The sequence below is a fragment of the Ascaphus truei genome, chromosome 7 (genome assembly GCF_040206685.1).
Source record: "Ascaphus truei isolate aAscTru1 chromosome 7, aAscTru1.hap1, whole genome shotgun sequence".
NCBI classification, from domain to species: Eukaryota; Metazoa; Chordata; class Amphibia; order Anura; family Ascaphidae; genus Ascaphus; species Ascaphus truei.
This window is the reverse complement of record NC_134489.1, coordinates 94,245,781-94,270,574: the sequence shown is the minus strand read 5'-3', so window position 1 is coordinate 94,270,574 and position 24,794 is coordinate 94,245,781. Positions and strand designations below refer to the sequence as shown.

Below are 24,794 nucleotides of genomic sequence, written 5' to 3'. Positions count from 1 at the left end.
TCTGGAGGTCACAGAGAGTTGAAATGTGGCCAATATGTGGAGTCACTGTAGGCATTAAAAACTGGCAAATTTCGACCCACTGAGCCCACCAGAATGGAACTTATTAATATGTGTAGATATTAAAGTGTATATGTATGGTATTTTGGATCTGTTCTGAAAAATGCAGACTCCATCTGCTATGCTAATAGGTCATGAAGGGCAGCTGGCTGATTGAGCCTAAGCACTGTGATTAAAAGGTAACTGCCCTGATTGTTTACACTAAGTACTAATCTACAGACCAAGTACTAATCAACACGACTCTGCCACTCTAATTGTTACCTGAGGGCGAAGAATCATCAAACTGGAGTGGTTTGTAAGTGTTATGTCTATACCTACAAACAATGCAGATATTTCATTTGGTAGATTGGTCGTCACCCCTGATTTAATTATGGGGCTACCCATAGAGTCCCAGTACACATGGGCTAATTAGCTGGGGGGCATGGGTTAATCTGTGTCTCCACGTTAGGGATTGCATACAGATAATTGTTCACCAATAGTCTGTATTCAATGTTAAGAATAGGGTTACACAGGTATATAAACTGTGTCAACCCTACAGTTTTTAGTTGTGCTTCTGATTCCACCTGAAATGTCACCGGATTGCTGGAGAATTGCTAGCTGATACTTCTCCATCCCCCAACCCTAAGTAAGTGTTACCTTCTTGTCTGTTAATTGTACTATATTGCTGTGTTCACCTTTTTTAAGGAATAAATATATTTTATTATATCTAAGTCTCGTTCAGTTCAACCCAGATATTTGGTGTTCATTATATCTTGTTATAAGCTACCATGACAGTCCATTATTATGAAAACTCAGTGAGAGGGGATTTGAACAGTCATAGCGGTCCCCAGAGAGCTACAGTACCAAGTCTATTACTTGAAGTTGTGTATCAGTCTTTGTGCTTGGGAATTTTATAAGATTAAATACTCTAGAATGGAATGTGCTCTGACCTTTGGGCACCTTTGTTCTTAACCTGCCTGGAGAATGGTGGCTGAATCCCTATACCAGGTGTAACTTCCAAGTCTGCAATGTCATGTGATTTTGACCTGCAAGTTGTGCAGTTGGAGCTTTTTCTAGTTACAGTCTGTAGCAGTTGCCCATTTTACATTCACTATCTCAGCAAATTTTAGAAATGCAGAAGTAATAATTACTAGCAATTGTTTACTATTGAACTCACATCTACAACTTTTCATATAGACTCCAATATCCTACTCAATACAGGAAAAACAAACTGCCATCTAGTGGCAGAATATTATATATTATAAAACTATATGAACTTCCTGTCATGCTCATACCCCAAGATAAGTAGTGGTAAAATATTTGACCGATTTGCTTGTCAATGATTGCACTCAATTACACAGAAAAACATAGGTCTACTTCATTAAGAGTTTTGCAATTTCATAATTTCTTTTTAGCTAAATTCTATCAATGATCGAAAGTTTTTCCTTCGTCAGAAGGAAACTTTCATGACTTAAGCTCCTACTTATTATGCTGTGAAGCCACTTTAAATTCATATATTTGATACATTCACACTAGTATTTGCAAATCAAACCAAGACATCAATCTCATCCAATTGTGGGCTCCTGCATTATAACACAGTGATATTACTTTTTAAACGTCAATGTTAATTCAGTCTGCGTACTTTGGTTACAGATGTTTCATAAAGTCTTGTTTTTGATTTCCATGTAATCACAACAGCTACATTATTTAAACAAGAAGTAGGATCTTACGTATATATTGTAAGAACAAATAAATAAGTATAGTATGTATGAATGCATCTTCTTTAACTCCTGGTGCAGCATAAATCTTTGCTTTTTCCTTTAAATCCTTCTGATTAATGCACGTACACGGTTAAGTTAATGCATTTTTTAGTAAAATTAACTATATTCTAATCTAGTTATTAAAGGTAATTTAAGAGACTCATTTACTAGGTTCACATAAAATCCTCACATCCTCAGTGGATTGTCTATGACAAAGTAATGTTTAATTCCAGAAGCCATTCAGGATTAAAAAAAAACTGACTAAATTCCTAAAAAAGCCAAATGCAGTTTTATCTTGTATGAAAATGTCGACCGGAATATATGTTTTCATTAGACAGGACTAATTCTACAATTGTACCTATGATATTCCTTTTTAATTTGCATTGCTAAATAAGAGCTAAAGTAAAACTACTTTAATTCCTTGATGTGTGTAGCTATTACACTACAGATATACCAGAGTACCGTTATATGAGGGGATGCTTTCTTCAGTTCTGCATGAAGATAAAGAACTTGCATATCCCTGAGCACACATGGTAGCCTCTCAATAGATAAGCAGTCTCTGTTAACATACAGTACTTTGTTAATAGACAGTATGTAGCTCCCCTTGGGACTACTATTTCAGTTAAGGAGTTAATGGCTTTAAAGGGTTAACCATGTGGGCTCTCCCATCACACGGTGTAGAGTGACTTGGCAGGAAACAGGCCACTCCCACTTTATGCATGGTGGGCAGTGATGTCACCATCAGAGTATAAAATAGGCTGATAGAAGGTTCTAGAGGTGAGGTTCATCGGAGAGGCAGTTAGAGGGCTTCATAGTGAAGTTGTGTAAATAGGTTTTAGTGTATAGATAAGTATATTAATATTGTCCTGTCCCTGTTTGCTATTTTGTAGTTAGGGAAAGTGCTCTGTCCAGTTAGTGTAATAGATATAGATAGCTCTCTAAATTCACCAAGAGGAAGCCTACTGTATGTCCCAATGGGGTTCTCTAAGTAGTAGGCCTGTGGCATAGTTGGATCGGCCAAACCGGGAGGTGCGCAGCTAATTCAGATCTAGTGTGCCTAGAAGAGCTACACAGTATTCAGCATCGGGATACTGATCCCAATGAGAAAGAGAGCAGGGCTAATCCCAGAAGGGGTCCAGTTCAAATGGAGTATAACAGACACTACACCAGTGATGGCCAATATAGCTAACCCTAAGTACCTACTGACAGTAAGAAGAGTGAGAGTTACCCTGGGAAGAAGCATTGATGTAAAAACCCTTTAATGTTACCAGTTTTATATGTGTAATGGAAGAATGTTTCAATGTGAAGAGCATGATCAACGGCAGTCACTAAAGTTCTTGTTTATACTATAAAAGGTCCAGGAGCCCACAATTGTTTCATCTACATTTCTATGACCAGCCTGCATGGATCCAGCACCCTGCCAAGGTACTGTATGAGAGGCGGAGCACAACAACACACAAGGAGTGTTTCAAGTACATTTTCCCGGTTAATGGTTTTGATGTACCATCTAAAGAACTTACCTTCACATTGTTTGCTTTTCAAGTTTCTCTGGAATCCAGATTTACAGTGACAAAAAGCAGGTGTTTTTGTTTGATTGCAATAAGCATCATCTCCACAAGGATTCACATCTGCTTCACATGAGTATTCACTTGGTTCTGAAGAAAAAGGAAAATGTTGATTAATAATATATTACAAGACTAAGCAGTTCAAATGGCTATTATTTTAAATATAGGATCTATGTAGTCATTGTGTAAATATTGATATCAACAAAACATTCACTTGCAAAAGTGGAGAAAAATTGGAGCAAAGCAACTTGATACACTACTGCAAAGCAATTAAGAGTCAAAATGACATCATTTGCACTATTGGGAGCAATGCTTAGTACTGAAAGTTGCGGTCAGTAAAATGTGACCAAGACTCCCTATGACTACTACCGTATTTCAACTTGATTGTATAGAAACAAAGTTCCAATAGCAGTGCTCAGGATTGCAGGTACATATACATGTATAAATGCTTGTAGTTTGCACACATATGTATGTGAAAAAGGAGCAGAATAAAGCTGTGTAGGTGAAGTACTGGACCCAGTGTAAATAAATGCAGTAGTGGAATGCAATTATAGACGTCCTTGAGGTGGATACATGTCCTCCTGTAAGTGTATCAACTTTTTGTAATGTTACACCAAGCAGAACTTCAATAAGCAACACTGTTGCTGGTCAAAAACTCCTCCGTGAGGGGGAGAAACAGTACTCACAGACAGCTGCTCCTTGTTGGTACGTGCATCACGCCGATCGTAGCAGGAGAAACAGTCCAGTGGTGGAGAGCGGTGCACAGCTAAAGAAATGGGGCCAGCCGCCAAAATTCAAAAGTTAAAAAACATTTATTGGAACAACATAGTTACGGGGAACTATGTTGTTCCAATAAATGTTTTTTAACTTTTGAATTTTGGCTGCTGGCCCCATTTCTTTAGCTGTGCACCGCTCTCCACCACTGGACTGTTTCTCCTACTACCGTATTTCAATTGGAAACCAGTAAGGTCAAGTACAGCGTATTCGTATAACATAATAATATCCAAACTATAGGCAGGTATGATTATAAAATTACAATCTCAATCGGAACTATTTCTCTTTCTTATTACAAACGAAGGTGTACGGATGTCACTGTGAGGAACATGTTAATACCAACCTGCATTTTGTTTTGAAGATATGATCACAAACTTGATAACATACAGTACTCAATTTTAGTCTGAAGCGTTTGTATGTATGCCATGCAGCACAGGTAAAATACACAACGCTAAAACAAGGTTATTCTAGGCAATGTTGGCAGATCAAAATGACTTATATTCACTAATTTAACTCATTATTAATAGACTCGTTAATTTTGCTGTTCTATGAATGTACTTTTTTCACAATTTTTATTGCAGTAGGCAGGACAGACAGAAAATACATGAAAATGGTTGATGTCAATCAGCGAAACGCGTTGAGCTAAACAGAGTGTGATGTGACGCCAAGAGGATCAGCCATCACCACATCTGCCCTTTCCTCGAGAACCCGGAAGAGACTGTGATTCCGGCGGATGTGACGTCAGACGCCATCCGAAGCGATCGTGCTGCGGGAGGATCTGACTGACAGAGACGGCTGCCACTACCCATCTCCTCGGCAGTATCAAAGTTACACTCTATCTTATGTGCCTGTTTTTTCTGTACAGAATGTGAGTACGCTACTGTTCATTTTTATGTATGATAAACTTTTTAAATGGTCTGCACTATTGACTCTCCTTTGTCTTTCTCTGAGACATACAAGATACGATTGACCTTCACATCAGCTGATACCACCTATACTCACTGCTGTTGAACATCTACCAGTCTGTAAGTAGGCTCTCTATATGAGCCAAGACTTCGTTAATTGTTCCTGTCACACTGCACACACAGAAGTGCACTGTATTGTTTTTCTCTTTTGGGGTGGATCCTGACAAATATGCTCCCTCCTAATCCTGAAAGTGCAATACATTAAAAAGGGTCATTATCGTAAAAAAAATTCTAATGTATATATATATATATATATATATGTATATATATATATATATATATACATGTAGAGGTATCAGTACCGTGTTAGCCGAGCTTCAATAATCAAAAAATAAACAGATGATACCGTTCTGTGGCTAACGAAATGCTTTTATTTGTGCGAGCTTTCGAGATACACTGATCTCTTCTTCCGGCGATGTTACAATGAATGAAGCAAAAGGTATACTTAAAAACAGTGTCTCTTGGAATGTTATCTGTGCTGTTCCTTCCCCCGGTGTGGATGTGTTTTATGGCTAGAGGTGTCAAAAGGTTACTGTGAAAGCAAGTGAAGAAAGAGTGTGTATGTGTATCAGTGTGAATAAAAATGAATGGAGAGCCCACAGTATATACAGTGCTCCACACACCTCTAGCCATAAAACACATCCACATCGGGGGAAGGAACAGCACAGATAACATTCCAAGAGACACTGTTTTTAAGTATACCTTTTGCTTCATTCATTGTAACATCGCCGGAAGAAGAGATCAGTGTATCTCGAAAGCTCGCACAAATAAAAGCATTTCGTTAGCCACAGAACGGTATCATCTATTTATTTTTTGATTATTGAAGCTCGGCTAACACGGTACTGATACCTCTACATGTATATATATATATATATATATATACACGTTTCTAATATACATATATATATATATATATATATATTAAAAAAGTTTTTACTGTAATGGCCTGTTTATATATATACAGTATATATATATATATATATATATATATATATATATATATATATATATATATATATATATATATATATATATAAAAATAAAGAGATAATTTTCTGAAAATAAATATAATAGCATTTCAGTATTGATTTTTGAAAACATTCCAATATAATCAGTATTGTAGTTCAGATCCTAGGGATCCAAATGAAATTGTATTTATTTTGTATTTAGTTATCTAATATTGTTTTTCTACTACAGTAGCTTATTCAATATTCTGCTGAATATAATGTACATCACAAGGGGTAAATACAACAGGACATAGCCATATGGTTAATTTCTTAGTTTCCCCTACTTCCTCCTTGGCAAGCATGCCTATTGTCTCCAAGGATCTAATTGTCTGTTGATCTACTATTTCTAGCTATGTAGTTAGCTCTTCATGTGAATGAAGTCTTCTGTTCAGTCTATTATTATGCTCCACTACAAATGTAATGTTATAACGGCAATTGCAAAGTCCCATTAACCATCAACAATATATTCTAATTAGGGATAAAGTTTAAAAAAAATCTTAGTTGGTAAGTATATAGATGTTCTCTATATTTGTGCCAGCTTTGTATCTGGAATAAAATTATGCAGCATCCAGATGTTTGATTACAGATTCCCGTTAGGATAATAGAATAGATAGTACATTTATCTATACAAATAAATACATATAATGAAGAAATGTAGAGAAGTGATACAGTGCACACAATCTCTTTATGACAGATACTATAATGCCTACACGCTATAAAAATGGAACCTGCAAACGAGTACAGACAGATGGCCTAAGTGAAAATACGAACGTCTTAAATTGCTATTATACAGCACAAAGCAGCTCTCTATAAAGCTTAAATATGTTAGTTTTTAAAGGTCCATACAGATACGTGCAACTGGAATGCTAAACACAGCCATGCTGGCACCAATAATTCTCTTTCTTCTATAGCCTGACCAACTGCTGTTTTCGATAGGGACAGGGACAACAGTCTTAATATTTACAGTGCTGAAGAGGGGGATAAAAGATGATAGTCTAATTGCTCATCCAACATAAATACATTCATGGATCAAATGGATTGAATTCACTTAATCAGCTGTTCTTTGAAACTTAAATCCAATAATAACTTCACCTAAAAAAATATTTTTTTATCCAGGCTAAGTAACTAAAATGGTAGTTCCAGTTTTATCCATGTACTGTACTTAATGTGAAACACAAAAGAGACAGTTCACAACTTGTATGGATAGCTTTTTGTCTGAATGTAATTACTCATGGTGAGGTATATGCTGCATAGCATTGCACAGTAACTCTACTCTAAGTTACTGTCAACATGTAAAGTTTCCTGTGAAGGACATATCAGCCAACATGACTGTCCTGGGATTGGACTATCCTCAGGTTGTAGGACCAAAACATTGACTGGTACAGACCTAGCAAGCGCAATTACCCCCGTTAAGGGTTAAGCGGTTAAAATAGCAAAACAAATAATGTGGTAATCATTGCGTGCGTTAAGGAGATAAGACACGTTGCCATTGTTTTTAATAGTGCTCGCGGTTCCTGAGGTTATAACGCGGTAGCGTTAACATATCTCATTGCGTTAACAGGAGTAATAATGCGTGCTATGTGTTGTATTTCGTTGAGACAACACTTCACATACACAATGTAAATTTCTTATACCAGGTAGTGCTCGGGATCAAGGACTCCCCCCCCCCACCCTCCCCCAAATACCAGATAGTGCTCGGGATCAAGGACCCCCAACAGGTTCTAAATAGTCAAATGAAAAAAATAGGTAGAATCCCTATTCTTTTGAGTGCTTGGATTCTACCTATTTTTACATTTGTTAAGTACTTAACATTTTCTTGTGCGCTAACATGTTTCCACATATTGTGTGCACGGACAGTAAATATCTAGAGACAGCAATGAACTACAATCTCCTTTATCCCATTTCAGGCCCTTTGCTTACGGGTTTCTATTCCTAACAAAGAACAAAAAAGTTCACAATTGGCAAAATTATTTGATTGTAGGATTTTAAAATGTCAAAACTCATAAAATCATTAACTCAAATTTACCAAATGAAGCACAATGTTCTTGCATGATTTATTCCTTAATGTTTTTTTGTCCTTAATGATTTTTTACTTCAGTATGAGTAAGTCATATTAGAAATCCATAGTTTTATTTTGCTAAAGCAAAATGCCTGGGTATAAAATAAGAATCATATATTTGGATAATTTTAAGTAGCTAAAAATGGAATTCGTTCCCACCGAAAGGTCTGAAAATGTGCCCTTGGCTTACAAACATGAACTTAATTTCTTGTATAATTGTGTATTACCTTTATCATCTTCTGTTCCTTACATTGTTTTTGGACAGCATATTACATAGTATATTACTTACTTTGTTATTTGTTAAAATATACTGTATATTGCCATGCTCAGTAGCACTCCTCTTTGACACTTATATGCATATATATATATATACCCACAAAATAACCACAACGTATATACACATATATACACACATATATATATATATATATATATATATATATATATATATATATATATATATATATTTATATATATTATATATATTATATATATGTGTGTATATATGTGTATATACGTTGTGGTTATTTTGTGGGTTAAATATGAGCTTACAGGGGTTCTGTATGTTTTGCAATTCTGTTCAGCTGTTCCCAGCTGATTTGGAGGGTGGCTCCTCCTTCCCAGGTTTGAAGCTCACCCCCTCCCACTTTTAAATGGTTAAAGCTCATGCCATTTCACCTTCCACACTCATGGGAACTTGCATGCATATATATATATATATGTTGTGGTTATTTTGGGGGTTCAATATGAGCTTACAGGGGTTCTGTATGTTTTACTTTGTTATTCATAATAAAAAGTGCTTTTCAGGCATGTCTTGTATGGAAGACCAGCTGACAATTTTGATTCCATAAAGCCACAAGCATTACTAAGTGATAGCCATGAGGCAAAGTCACCTGTTTTGCAGCCTTGCTCATCACTTTCATCGCCACAGTCATCAAACCGATCGCACTGAAGATCTGAAGTGATACACTTCATATTACTGCAAGTAAACTCGTCCTTTTTGCAAGGTTTCACTTTCTGTCTTGCTCCTGTTACTGTATCATACGCAAACAAAATAAAACACAATTAATGTTTCCCATTCATTAAAATGACACTGGCATGTAGTGACTGACCATGAAGCAGTGAGGTTTCCCATGTGTTTCAAATATAATTGTTTTAGAGCCTAATTTATGGCACACATAAACTTTCAATTAAGACATCTATTAAGGTCAATTATGTTTTTTCACTGAAGGTTCCTCTCAAGTTACATTCATTTAGTCTGAGAGCCGCTTAAGGTAAATTCCACCTACCACAGTGAGCTTCATCTGAGTTATCACCACAGTCATCCAATTCATTGCAAATCTGTTCAGTACGCAAGCACACACGGCTGTTATGACATCTGAAAGGCCTTGGCGGTGGGCATAGAAATTTTACTTAAGAAGAAAAATAGCACAAATAAAATGTCAATATTGTACAAGTAGTAAGGGAAAACACTATATTACACTATAAAACACATGCATTACACAATTTTTCTATGATCTAGGTGTATGCAGTAATTTTTATATAGAGGCATGTACCTTACCATCAATGCTTCAGCAATCTCAGTCCATTAAAAACCTGCTGCTATGGCAGACTAATAGGTTTTTTATGTTTCATCACTTCAGTTGTACCAGTGCTAACGTGAGTTTCTCATTTAATGCTATGCTGCTTGCACATTTATCTAATGAATGTGTGGCAATCTATTGAGCAAAAAAAGCTTCCAACAAGTAAGATAAATTAGTGAATGCACTACAATCCACTACAGTAGATGACGCATGCGTTGTGATTTACAGGCTTTAACCTAGTTATTTGTATTTATTGTGCCAATGGAAAACCTACTGTAGACTGAAATGTAACCTATTTGACCCCATTCTAGCACTTTGTGTGTAATATATCAGAATGAAGTGGGTGATTGTGGGGTGAATCCATTTCAGTTGTGAGAATGAAAAATAAAAATAACTAAAACTAAATGAAAATGGTTAATAAGTAGTAATTTATAGTTGTGGAGTGCCGAGAACCTGCTTCACAGCATGAAATACACATTCAGAGAGAGCAAAAGGAGGAAGTAAGAAAAAAGTATTGCAGGGACAATGGAAAAGGGGTGATGGCATTTGCAGACAAATGGAAGAAAACCACAAAATATAAAACTAGGTATAAAACGTATACCAGAAGTATCAGTCACAGCAATAGTGATGGGTATATCAAGACATCACAAGCCCAAAGATATATATATATATATATATATATATATATATATATATATATATGTATATATATATACACACAAATAATATTAATCGACAGGGAGCTATTTCAAAAGGCATAATATATTAAAAAATAAATATAAAAAGGGGAAATATATTTTTACAAAATTATTATTATTTTTGAAAACACTATGTTTCAGAAAAGAGGAACACTTAGTTCTCTGAATGTAGGCAGATCAATATCTAGGTTTACATCATGGGGGATTTGCACATGGATGTCTTCATTATTTTTTCATTTATCTTTACTGACATTTTTTACGTCAATAAATATTGAGTATCATTAGATTACTTTTATTGTGATATTTCTTTCTGTTTACCAGTCATTTTGAGTATCAGCTACTGCTAGTATATTTGAAATCACAGATATTACTATTGATCTTAATTTCTAGTTATCTCTAGTAATAATAATACACAGCTTTCTGACTGTCTGTCTGGAAAGGAAGGCAGCTGATCACAGCATGAGGTCATCTACGACATCATCAAGCAGTCAGAAAAAAGGTCACAACATTGCATTGTTACACCCACTGTATAGATTTGTAGTGAAAGATGGCTTGAGTTTACTCCAGAGTATTGGAAAGCTTTTTCAACAGTATATAAATTGGACAGATCAGATATTATTTTCTATAATGTGTTTTCATTTTCGTATCTTGAGCTGTGAAAGCCGTTAAATAAGTACAACTACTCTTAACAATCGCACACAAAAAAAGGCAAAGGAATGATTCGATGGGTGGTAGTTTAAACGAAAGAAATAGGAAAAGACAAGCCAGGTAGCAGGAAACTGCGGAAGGAAGGAATAAAAGACTTGAAGCTGAGGAAATAGACATCAGCAAAATAAGCACGAAACAATGGAGCAAATAAATATGAGACAATACGCTGATAGAAATAGTCATCGACGACATACAGAAAGCGAATACATCAAACAAAGAGAGTGAAGACCAGAAACAAATCGAGTCAGAAACAGACATCGTATGGGAATTGAAGGGTTAAATTTGCTTTGATAAGGGACCCCTATTTGCCCTACGGACTAGAGATGGGACAAACTATTAAAATCCGTTTAATTGAATTTCCCAAGCTTTCCATTCAATATCCGACCGCGGTGTAAAATCGGTAGACGGATTGTTCCAGTTTCAATCTGTGCGGATGAATCCAAAACCACCTTTGGATACAATCCGCTGGTTGATTTTAATAATTTAATCTGCGGATTTCTGCAATCCGCTGGTGGATTTTAACAATTGCTGAATCCGTGGATTGAATTGTCGGTGATAAAAAAAAATACGGAAAAGTCGAATTGTCTTTTTTAGACCGATTCGGGTAAATCCGCGAACCAAAGGAAGCGGCCGATCCGAGGCGGTTTCAAATCCGTCCCCAAAAAAATTCCCATTTCTACTACGGACTACAAGTCTTGAGGAAGAAAAACAGCAGTTTCCAAAACGCTTTAGTTTGTGGTGGTTACCGTTCGGCCACAACACGTCATTCACAATGCAGATGGAGAAGTCGGGAATAAGATCCCAGAAGCGGAAACATTACTGACTGAATGACAGTGGACAAGGCGGTTGTCTTGTAGGATATGAACATCCGTTCCTGCCTGACAAAACTCACATTTGTGAAGTTGTGAGTACATTATTTATTACTTATTTGATTTTAAGGTTTTCTGCACCATTGGTAGCGGCTCTTGGGCTGACTTCGTAGGATTATAAAAATATAATATGTACATTTTCAAGATTTTGTGGATTAAACAGTAGAAGCCATACCACACATTTCAGGCACTTCATCTGAGTTGTCTCCACAATCATCTTCCCCATCACATAGCCATAAATGCAGTTTACACAGGGTATTATTGCAAAGGAACTCGTCGGCTCTGCATATATTTGCCCCTTCATGAGAAAAAAAAAATAAGATTCGAAATACATATTAAATCTCAGGCAAAAATTCCATAGGAAACCTGAAGACCAGTTGTGTTTTCCAATACCAACCTGAGACTCCAATACAGAGCAGAGACTAATTAATGTAACATACAATATACAAGTATCATATATGTATACGATGAGAACTTAAATATTCCTTGATCATTACCATACTTTGTGCCTTCTGTGCTGGGTTAAAATAAACATTAGGCTAAACATAAAATTGAAACAAACATGCAGAAATGTTGGAGGGTGCCCTGACATAACCAAGTTCCAGCATAGCTGGAATAACATGTAGACCAACAATACAAACAAAAAATCTGAAGGAATACAACTAGCCCAGTTTTCAATGTATTTCTTTCATTGCAAATAAAGCATCACAGACCTATTTACATAGAGGTTACCATCTCTATATAGCAGAGGCTATTTACAGCCTGCTAACAGTACCAACATAGTGTTGAAAAGAACTACACCACATTGCATGGCCCATTGGGCATGTAACTCAACTTACTCATCTGCTTATTACCTGAAGGACTCACACTTTATTTTGTTCTCTCTCTTTCTGCCTCTATTGTTCCCCAAGCATATAAATATGTAGCCAACGTTACATACGTTGTACCCATTAACGTATTACTGTGCTTCAAAGCTGGTGCATCCTTTAACATGAGATTTCATGCCCCACCATTGAGACAAATGTTGACGAGCGTCAGATCATGCTGGGCATCATTTAACATGTTTTATTATTTCTTTTCGAACATTGATGTTTCAATTGGAAAAATAAAATTGGCCACTTCTGTATGTACACCCCCAAATCCCAAATTCTATGTTCCATCAAGGTTAAAAGTCAGAAGGCATTTGTGGAGATAAAGGCTATTTTAGTACTGTTTTCTACTTTGTATACCACTGTCTTTCTTCTCAGCCGGAGCATATAAAAATTAATAATCCAATAAATTATATTTTTTTTCTGGTTTTAAAACTCAGGTCTTTCTTTTATTTTTAAGAAGGGGGAATTTGATGCTTTTGAATCCAGCATTATATTGTACAATATTTAAATACTTGGTTTATGCCATATAACCTTACAAATCTATTTGTAAACTTTAAAAATGCAGATTAAAAGATTGGCATGATGACTAGGTCTCATAATTTTAGTTTATTTAAACACAACAACATTTAACAACAATTTAATCAGAGTTGATTATTCTGGAAACTTTAGTCTTTATTTTGACAGGGACTAATAGATCTACATTTTGGATCAAGATATGAGTATATTAAATACCAAGCAAACCAAATGTCTTGTCTAGGCAAGACCAAAGTAGCCCCTATATACTAGCACTCATAAGTGAAGTTAGGTATGTAGGATACGGTAATACATTTAAAATGTAACCTTTAATGGTTATGATTACAAATAAAATTGAGGTGAGATAAACTGATATCACCAGCGGGATATCACAATTATGTGATTTTAACAACTTATTAAATAGTCTAAGGTCAAGGGCTCCCAACCAGATAGCAGTGTGGACAACTATATTTACCATGTGTGGACAGTGGTGGGAATGAAACTACTTTGATAGTAGTGTGGGCGTTAGAACTCTTGGATAGAATGAATCTCACTGTAGTGGTAAGTGGTCGGTCCCTCTGAGATAGGGTGGAGCCACTGGACTATGTCCTAATGACGTTTAAAATACTGGATGGCGATAGGGCTAGAGAAGGGTTAAGATACCTATTGGCAAAAGGCAGTCTGAACACCAGTGTATTGATGGGGATGCGCCAATAGATGCGCTAATAGTTGCTCCCCTACTAATGATGGTGGTGTAGTCTGTCCTTACTTGAAGTGTTTAGCTTCTTAGTAGTAGTGCCTATGTTCCAAATACATTGGGAGCATTATGGGGTATAAGATACCTGTAGATTGGACCTCTAGGATTAATCAGTCCTAGATTGTCTAGTGAATACTGTTAGTTTAGGTTCAATCAGATTAACCCTATCTGTAGCTTTGAAGGATAGAGTAGGCACATACATGAACACAGGTCTAAAGTATATAGATCTTTGTGATGTGTATGAAAACACCTACTATTAAAGAGGTTGGTTAGTCATTGACTGAGCCACTGATTGAGTCAACTGTGTATATCAGGTATATCCTTAAAACCTGACCTGCTGGTGGCCCTTGAGGATTTAACTGGGCCACTCCTATTATAATGCCTTACGGGGATGATACTGTAGCTGATTTTGTTCTCCTTTAAATAACTGTGCGGTTAATGAATTGTGAGATAATAACGTATTCAACAATATAAGAAGGCCATTCCTCCAATGTGTTTGCTTTCCTGAAGTCATTCCCAGGTGTTTGTTTCATACTTTTAACCACTTACATTTTAATGTTTGATCAATACGCTTTGTTTTCTGAAAACAATACTTTCACAATGTTGAAAGTCTCAAGTTATGCTTCCACAAGGAGTTAGAAGCAATTGAGTTTTTTGCTACACTGACCTAGGCAATCAACAAGAAAGTTATTTATTTTAACTGTCAAAGGTATATAAAGGTGAAGATTTGTTTTTCATAATATTCTATGTCCTTTTCTTTGTTATAGTGGATGAAATAGAGTTTAACCCAGCCAATGCCGCTCACAAGCCCGGATGAAAAATGGGGAATGTTGGTTCCAGTGGCAATAGAACTGGAAAATCTATGAGGTTTCCAACTATCTTCCGGTGCAGTATCCAGCAAAGACCCCTTACCACAGACTTTTTATACGATTGTCCTAGTGACTTTTGTGAATGAGCTGATTTTACCTTGTTTTGATTGAACCTAATTTTTACTGAATCACGCTAGGGAGTCTGCACTTTCCTCTTTTGTTTCATAGATTTTCGAGGAAGGTGTTTGTTCCTGTAGAAAACTGCATGGATGCTCCAGTGTTTTTATCCATACTTTTTTTTTCTTTCTATATTTACGTGTGACATATTTGTTTTCCTTGTGTTTCTGTCTTCCCATTCTGCCCACCCTGTTTTCCCTCCATTTGTTCACTATTTATTGTTTTTTGTGTTTCCAGTTTGTTGTCTAATTGCAGTTTGTTTTGTTTGTATTCTCTTGGGTCACACTAAAGCACAGCCATAGGTGGTTTTGTCCATCTGGACCTGCCTTTCCTACCCCATCCCCCCTTTCCTTCCCCCGTGTTTTTACCCCCTTGTTGTGTTTTTTTTCTCTCCCTCTTCCCTCCCCTCCCTTTCCCAATCTCCCTTTCCCTCCCTGTTTCCCTATTCTTCCGTACCCCTTTCTTCCCTTCTCTCCTCCCCAACAGGGGTGTCCCATTGAGGGTCAAAATTAGAATTACATTCTATTAATTTTGCACATCTAATCATCTTTCTTATTGGCGCTGTATTTCTTTTTTGCTTTTATGTATACATGTATCTATATTACTATTTCGTTAATGCTTGTTGTTTCTGCGCACACACCATTTATTAGAGCGTGAAAATGAAAAAGTAGTTATCATATGACTACTTGTCACATAACATTTGATATTAAATAATCTAGCAATCACTTATAATGCACATTTTACATACAGTTTAATAAAAACCCTGGATCCAATTTGATAACAGTATTGCATTATCCCCTTGTTTCCTTATTAAAGGGTCTCTAAACCCCCCTTTGCTTGCCTGCATATGCTGGGAGACTGTTCCTATCATGTACCACTCTTGAAATGAAAAACTAAAATGTTGGTGCACTGCCATGCAAGTCACTTTTTGACTTATATTAGGTTATTAGCCAATTTTCACTTGTTTAGAATTACCTAGGTTTTTGGCAGGGGCCAAAGTATGCAAATTATTACCCACACTAGAACACTGAAAATAGAAATATATAACAGCAAGACCACCTGATATAAAAATAAACATAGGCCGAATATACCTTTGTAAAAAAAAAAATGTACGTTCGGGTATTATTCCTGTAAATGAATAATGGGTAAATTTACTAAGTAGTGCTAAAGCTAAGCTATAAGGCACTTTACCACCCATTCACTTGAATGGGAAGTAATGTGATATAAGCTTACCACTGCTCAGTAAATATTGGCCAATGTTTGTTAAATCTTGTTTCTTCACCAGATCCAAAGATATACAATTGACCTCAAATGATAATTATATCATAGGACAGATGAAAGATTGCAATGTTTCCATAACAGTGGTGATTATGGGCATGGTTATTTAATACATGTTGACACTTAAATAAAATAAATGAAATTTGAAGTGAAACAAGTTATTGTGCATGTTAACAATATGTGAATATTAGTTTAGTAATGGATGAAAATGTCTTGGTATCTGTCTGAATGTCTATCTATTAAAAGAGGAACCGTGTGAAAACTTCATTTCCATAAATATATGTGCCATGTTTTTACATCACATCAGAAACATTTGTTATCATACCGAGTCATAAAACAGTTTCAAGAAAGTCCCAAAAAAGGGCTTAAAAATGCCCTGTGACGTTTTTATTATAACAATATTATATAAAAAATAAAAAAAAAGTACTGAAGATATCAACCATACTTCCACTAGGGAGGTTTTCGCATGAGTTTGCAAAGCATGTGAAATTTGCCCCCTTTTCAGATGCACTTTTTTGGGGGGTCAGTTTAGAATAGGTTAGAGTTTGCAAGTAATTTTCCAAGCATTGAGTCAATGTGTATTTCAATTTCCTTTAATGTGCTAACTCCCATCCAGACCCTTATATAGGACTTTTAGAAGAGCGAGGGAGACATAGATAGCTGGGAAACAACCTAATTTGAATTTGATTTTAATGAGTATATTTCCCAGGTAACTCAGTTGAGCTCACGGTTATCTCTCCACATGTTGTATAACGGGGTTTTTGAGGAGGTATAAGAGTCAATTGTACACTACTGATAAATATATCTATCCCCCTCTCCTTCCATTTCTATCTTCAATTACATATTGAAATGGTTGGTAAATCACTTTATTAACTATAACTGAGCTCAAATTTGTTGGTGAAAGAGTGAATTGATGGTGGAAATGTTTGATTTATGAGAACATTTTTGCCCTTTAAAGTTTAGCAACACGGTTAGTTAGGAATCTGTAATGATCAGGATGGAAAATTGATAGCAAAGGCAATTAGCAATTTTGGTGGCTTCTTAGTGGGACTGTGTCTATTCTGTATGTACAATTGTATTACTGTAGTTGACTTTTTTGAAACATAGGATTTTTCTAAACATTTTTCAAATATATTTGCCCTTTTCACAATTTAATTTCCTTGTTATCATTCCTCAATAATACAGTTATATTCTCTGGGGAGATCTTCTGTCCTTGTAAGTAGTAATTTTTTAGATCTTTTCTGTGCTAAATAAAAAATTAAATGTTTTTTCCAAGATGAAATCAGATCTATTTGTAAAAATGTTCTCTGCTGATAAACGCAATACACAATACATGGTTTTTACTTTTGCCTCAAGAAATTAAATCATGACATTTCTGAATTTTGGGACTAATGCATTAATAACAAAAAGAGAACTGATCAGCGCTATATTCTGAATTTTTCGCAAGTGCATTTGTGCTGTTGACATTTTACATTTTCTTTTGCCGAGAGAATCTTTTTAATTGATTAAAGGATATACATATACTGTAGTGACACATCAAGTGAGAACAGATTCAGCATGGCAATTTATGAGAAATAAATCAATTATATAGCACAGAAAATCTTTTGTGTCAAATAGCATTTGCTAACAAAGTCCCTTGAATTAAGCAGCTAAAGATTAGTTGCAGCAATGCGTGCTAAGGTCCCAAAGCATTCACTTCATCAACCTTAGAGTACACTTGGGTACTGTTAACTTATTAGAGCATTTAACACAAATGAAATACAATAGAGAGAGAGAGAATTGTGGAGGAATCAAATAGAAACATTTCTAACCTTTGTCACAATTCTCTTCATCACTACCATCCACACAATCATGAATTCCATCACAAAGCCATCTAACTGGGATGCAATAGGCCTTATTTCTGCATCGAAATTGATCCTCTTTGCATTCTGTCACACAATCTATCTGTGTAAGGAAAAGAGCATCATGAATGTCACATTGAGCTTTTGCATAATACACACCTAAATTACGGAGCGCAAATCACCAGTCTCCTAAAATCAGAAAATAATCAGCGCTCTTCAAGTAGCAAACACTTATGAAGTTAACACAACTTCCTTCCTTATCCTTTACCATTTAGCGTTGTGCTTAATATATATTGTGAAGAATTTATGGGGATTGTGAGTGAGTGAGATTATTAAGATTATGGGGGTTATTCATTACATTTAATGAATAACCCTCTTTGAGTTCCATTGTAGCAAACCAATTTCAAAATGCTTTGTTATTTTTAATATTAAAATTGCATATGTTAAATCAGTTTATGCACAGTGGTTTCAGTGTGTATATGTTTTCTTCAAGAGGTAACTATATGTGTCACAAACAGCTGTCTCTGTTGGGAAGGATACCACTAGGTAATAAGATTAAAAAGTTTGGAGTATTGTGTTGGAGTAATGTGTTCTTGTTCTCATAGTCATATCTTCTACTGGATCGAATGGCTAACAAAAGTTTAATGATAAAGTAAAAGAGGTACTGTAGTATAGTGGTTAATACACAAGTCACGACCTAATCAAGTTTATGGTTTTAATTTGACACTCAGGGCCCTATGCAGAGAGCTGCGCTATTGTAAATGTCGCCATTTTTTGGTGAAATTTGCGTAGAAAACAGGAGAAAATGCCGGGTAACGGAAAAAGCGACATTTTTTTTTTATATTTGAAAATCTCGCCGCGCGCCTGGCGAGAACCTACATCTTGCCAGCTGAAAAAATATCCGAATTCAGAAAGGCGCGATCGCCATCTAGTGGCTGTTCGCGCCATTAAAATGGAGAGAAATTTTACAATTTGCTCCGCCAAAAAAAGTTGGCAGGAAGCTGGAGCTCACCAGCGAGAGGGAAAAGAAGAAAAAAAAACGCGTTTTTTTTCAAACATGTTTCCCCAGCGCGCATCTCGCCGGTTGAAACTCTCCATATTCACACATGATTTTAAATGCAGTTTTCGGGCCTTTCTGCATATGGAGATAAAATCACGCCATTACAGGTACATTTTATTAACATCTCCAATTTATTTTAGCGCTGCTCTCTGCATAGGGCCCTCAGTCTGCATTATGGTAAATTATTTTCTCTTCCTTTGGCTCATTTTTCCCACTTGCAACTGAGTAATAATAATATAAGTGGGGGGTTTTCATTAAATGACTGATTTAAAAACATTTCAGCCATTTCGTCAATCTTATAGGGCACTAAAGCTAAGCTCTTGTGAGGAGTCGACTGGTGGACGCTTTTCTTACTTTGGACGCTATGAATGCTATTCTTACTTTGCCGGGTGCACAAACATGGCCGCTGAAACTGGAAGTTAGCTTCCTCTTTGAACTGGTAATTATCTGCACCTAGCCTAGGCCTATAAATGTTCACCAGAACCTATGCTAGAACTTGGACCCCGTTGGCCTCTTACTTGCCCTCAACTTGGAACTGTGACCCCGACTATGCTGCCACACCCTGCCCACGATCCCGGAACCGGACCTGACAATTCTTGCTTGTCTAGGCACCAGATCCCAGGTCACGGATCAGTTACTATACTCCCTACCTCTGTCCTGCAGGTCCATCTCCTGCACTGCAGTTAGCAACATTACATCTCTCAGCTATAAATAGACTAGCTTTGTCACATTATACTTACAACTTCATTTTGCAAAACCTTAAATGACAAACATACACTGGCTATTTACCTCATCCGAGCCGTCAGCACAGTCATTTTCGCCATTACACCTCAAATATGCAGAAATACATCCTCCATGAGTACACGCATATTCACTTGAAGAACATGTTGGTGATGCTGTTAGGAAGAGAACAATAGTAAACATACAATAGTCCATAATCCATTTAATGCAAACAAAGCATGCACTTGTAAAGAGACAACAATAAAAATAAATAAAACTATTTTTCTGTATCAGTTGTGCAAAGAAAGATTAACTGATGAGTGTAGATATGAATATTACAAGAGTATAATACAATGGAAAGACCAAACATGAAAGCCTTTTAGTACAATTCTAAAAAGGTTCCAATGTCTATAACATCTTGTGGTGGTATTATCTACATGTAATATATTTATCTCGTTTTAAATATATGGTTACAGTTATGAATTGGCCTATAAAGTTGCAGTCCTATGTACCTTTTCTGAAAAATATGTTTTAATAATTGCTTTTACATTAAATTTACCATGTTGCATCATATATTTTGCAGTGATATTATCCAACAGTTTTTGTTTTGAAATATATTTTTCTAAAGTAATAATTTTATAGTTAATTTTCTAACAGAAACTTTTTCCAAGGTCCTAATAAAAGTAGTTTATTGAACATTCTGCAATGTTCCTTATTTTGCTGTATGGTATTACTTATATCATATGTATTAGACTTGGTCCATGTGCAGTAATTTCTGTGCTTGGAACTATTTACAACAGGGCTCTCTATAGTTATTCATAAACATGTCTCTTTCCTGCCTTTTGCCTCTAAACAGCTTGTATCTCCCTGCATGCTTTCTTTCAATCAGGTTGGCTCATTCTACTGAAACAGCACTCACCACAGTCACAAACAATCCCAACATTGCTAAATCCCAAGGACATTACTTCATTCCCATTCTACTTAACCTCTATGCTGCCTTCGATAGTGTTGGACACCCTCTTCACCTTTACATTCTCCCCTGGTGTTCAGGACAAAGCCCTCTCCTTACTTTCTTCCTACCGTTCTCATTGATCCTTTAGTGTATTTATTGCTAATTCATCTTCTTCCCCTGTTGAGCTATCTGTTGGTATATCTCAATCCTTAGTTCTGGGAGCTCTCCTCTTTTCTCTCTATACACCGTCCTGTGGTGCGCTTATTCATTCATTTGGCTTGAAGTATCACCTGTATGCAGATGACACACAACTGTACTCTCCATAGTATAATCTCTCTGTAATATTGCTAAAATATGACCCTGTCTGTCTTTTGCTACTACTAAAATGTTAATGCACACCCTTATTTTCTACCATCTGGACTACTGCGACCTTCTCTTTACTGGCCTCCTTGCCTCAAATGTTTCTATCCTTCAATCTAGTCACAATACTGCTGCAAGAATAACCTCACTCTCCTCTTGATAGTAGCTGCTTCTCTCTTCCTGAAAAAATCTTTGTTGGCTCCGTTGTAAACTCTTCATTCTCTTTCAAGGATCTCCACTCCCCTGCTCTCCCTATATCTCAACTTTACCACTCACTCTATACACTCTGCTCAGGCTTGCCTTCTTTATCACTACAGCTCTCATGCCTATAGCAATTTTCACACACTGCACCCTACTTTACATCTGGGACTCCCTGACTCTTAATGTCCACAAAGCAACTTCTCCCTCTAACTTCATGAATTATGTAGAAATAGCCATGTTAGTCCAGTTGTGATAGTGCAGAGTAAATGAGTATTTCAATATTAAGTGATACCTTTTTTAGTTGGACTAACAATTGATATTGTATAAACAATTATAGACAGCACTTATTTGGATACTTTGTGTCTTGTAGGGGGGGGGGGGGTTAGGGTTAAGGGAAGTACCTTGTGGTTCCGTTGGACCCAAGGGAACGGGCCTCAGGAAAGGGTTGTTACCCTGAAACGTTGCCCCTCTTACCCTCCCCTATTGTCTTATTCTATGTTTATTTGTTTGCAGTTTTTCCTTTAGTGTTTTTCCCCCCCTCCCCTTTTTAAGATCCATATATTCCGCATTTATTGTCGTGTAGCATTTCCATATTTGTGTGATCCCTATTGTTCTATTATTACCGCTCTTACATTTTTGGCTTATTCCGTGACTCTTTCATTTTCTCTATTAATCAGTGTGTGCTGGAGCCCTTGTTTTGGTTTAAACAATTGATATTATAACCACAACCTCAAAACCCATCTAAAATGCAGGTGTTCAATGAAACATTTAGATTGTCCTGGATGACCAGAATTCACTAAACCAATGCACTAAAATGCACTCCTACTGTCCCTGGACAGGGACTCCATTCTTCTAATAGCACTGCTTTTTTAAACTAATATATATATATATGCTGTGTGATGTGAGGGTGGGTTTTGGGATTCTGGAGCTTGATGGGTTACGCAGCTGTTGTTGTTTGGAGGTGTGGCCCCTCCTCCCCGTGGTTTAAAGCTCGCCCTGCCCCACTTTCCAATTAGCAGTTTTTATCATGTTCCTGTGTATCACAGACCCAGTATGGTCTTTCTCCCTCCAGCAGAAAAGAGAGGTACATGAGAATTGTGCCAAGTAGTGTTAGGACCTGCAGATTGGGTGTGCCGTGAAATGGCTGTAGGCTTATAAACTTTTGGCCAAAGGGTTTAACTAAATGACCCTTTTGCATGAGAAGATAAGCACTGAGGTTTTGCACTATATGTTGTGTCATTTTGTATGATGCGTTGGCCTTTATGTTTTTGTTTCCATTCTTCTAATGTTACATTTATGTCTTGATGGACCTATCCCCTCTGTATTATTACATTTCCTGTATTGTAATTGTAGTGTAATGTTATAAAGAGCTGGGTTTTTTGAAAGACTGATATTTTAGGAAGGCAAATGTCATTAGAATACAGGTATAAATAAATTCAGCAGATTTGTTCCCCCACAAAGCACCATGGATTGTTACTTATACTGTAATTACAAGCTTGCACATTTGGACCTTGAGAGCTCTGGCTCCTTTTCAATAGCTATCTTTCCCTTGATCAGGAATATTTCAGATTTATTTAAATGAATGGAGGAGGCATATAAGACAATGGGGCCTATGCTCTAAGCGTTCATAAGCCACTTATCGAACATGAATCGGCCAAAATGCCTACGACGCTTCTGTAAGCATCGATAAGTGGGCGATAAAAGAATGAAATGTACAAATTTTGAGCCTTCAAAAAAAATAAAAAATCGCTGAGTGAGGCGATAAGCCACTTATCGGCAGGTTCTGAAACTCGTGCAATTCTAGTAACCGTGATTAACTTATCCTCTAGAATGGTGAGTTTCTCCCAAAATTCTCACGCAAGGAAAAGTTGGCATGAAGGTGGTGAGAACCTGCTGAGCAGTGGCGAGAGAGGACTTTGGGGGAAAAAAATGCTTTTTTTCTGCTTTGGATTGATGCCAGGGTTTTCCAGAGCTGATACCCATTAATATCAGCACCGGAGACCCCATCATGAATCTCATGCAATTAAAATGCATTTACAGGCAACTTCATTAACTTAGCGGATAACCGCTAAGGCAATGAAAGGGTTAACCTCTCCCGCTACCCATCAAGGGCCAAATATCCCCTTCACCCACCCCTACTACCCACAATAAACACTAATACCCACCTCCTCTACCCCCACATGGTTGATACCAAAGGCCGCAGGTGTCCGAGGGTCCTCAGGTTATCCCAGCGTGTGTCTGGGGGCCCTCAGGAGGTCCCCAGCGGGTCCCCGCTGGCCTGCAGTACCAATCCTGTGGCAACAGTTTTTGCAATACATTGAAATAAATACCCCCCAACACATACAGTACAGTAATGGGCCAAATAACTATTATCCCAATATGAATAATAGCTCATTTGCCCATTATAAAATCAAACATTAGCCAGACAGAATAAATAAAATAAATACAAATTTCTACTTCCCTCTGCCATCATGAAGGGCATACTCATCAGCATACTCGAGGTTCATGACCTCCGTTGCCAGAAAGAATACAAAAAAAATACAATCTAATGGCCCCTAACTCCTTAATCCCCTTAGCAGTTAATAACCGCTATAGTAATTAAGGGGTAAACCCACTCTCCCCCGCTACCCACCCGGGAGACCTAACCACCCACCCTGGGCCCACTATACCCACCATGTACCCATTGATTGGCATAGTGGTACATCATACGCATATAATATGGGTATGATAAGCCACTATAGAAGTCAATGGTCACCCTAATAAAAAAGCATGAAGGCCAAAAATACACAATAATAAAAGATATACACAAGCAACAAATAACCCCAATTCAAAAAATAAAATCACTAGCCAACCAATTAAATAAATAAAAGCACTAGCCAACCAATCAACTTAATAAATAAAAGCACTAACCAACAAAGAAATTAATTCATGTTAAACAAAACAATTAATGAATTTAAACCACTTGCCAACAAATCAATTAATTAATAAAACTACTAGGCAACACATCAATTAAAACCAGTAGCCAACAAAACAAATAATTAAAAATGCTAAATAATCGTCAAATGAAAAAAAAAAAACAAGCCATCCAAATTACAAACAATTTAAGTCAAACAATAAACAAAAAAAGAAAAAACATCAATCAATAAAAATAAAAGCATTTGCCAAAAAATGCTTTAGCTGTCACTATATTTATCTGTACCCGAAACGGGCACAGATTAATACATTATCAG

At 36.6% G+C, this 24,794-nt stretch overlaps 1 protein-coding gene across 1 annotated transcript in view; it reads right to left on the bottom strand.

The window, feature by feature from the left end:
* LRP1B (LDL receptor related protein 1B) overlaps positions 1–24,794 on the bottom strand; it is a 1,102,312-nt gene that overhangs the window by 77,026 nt on the left and 1,000,492 nt on the right. Inside the window, exons 70-75 of the mRNA XM_075610066.1 lie at positions 20,121–20,227; positions 18,242–18,374; positions 12,200–12,322; positions 9,456–9,578; positions 9,060–9,200; positions 3,317–3,451 (exon numbers count right to left, since the gene is read on the bottom strand). Of these exons, the coding sequence (XP_075466181.1) occupies positions 3,317–3,451; positions 9,060–9,200; positions 9,456–9,578; positions 12,200–12,322; positions 18,242–18,374; positions 20,121–20,227 (762 nt within the window). The remainder of the gene's footprint in view (positions 1–3,316; positions 3,452–9,059; positions 9,201–9,455; positions 9,579–12,199; positions 12,323–18,241; positions 18,375–20,120; positions 20,228–24,794) is intronic.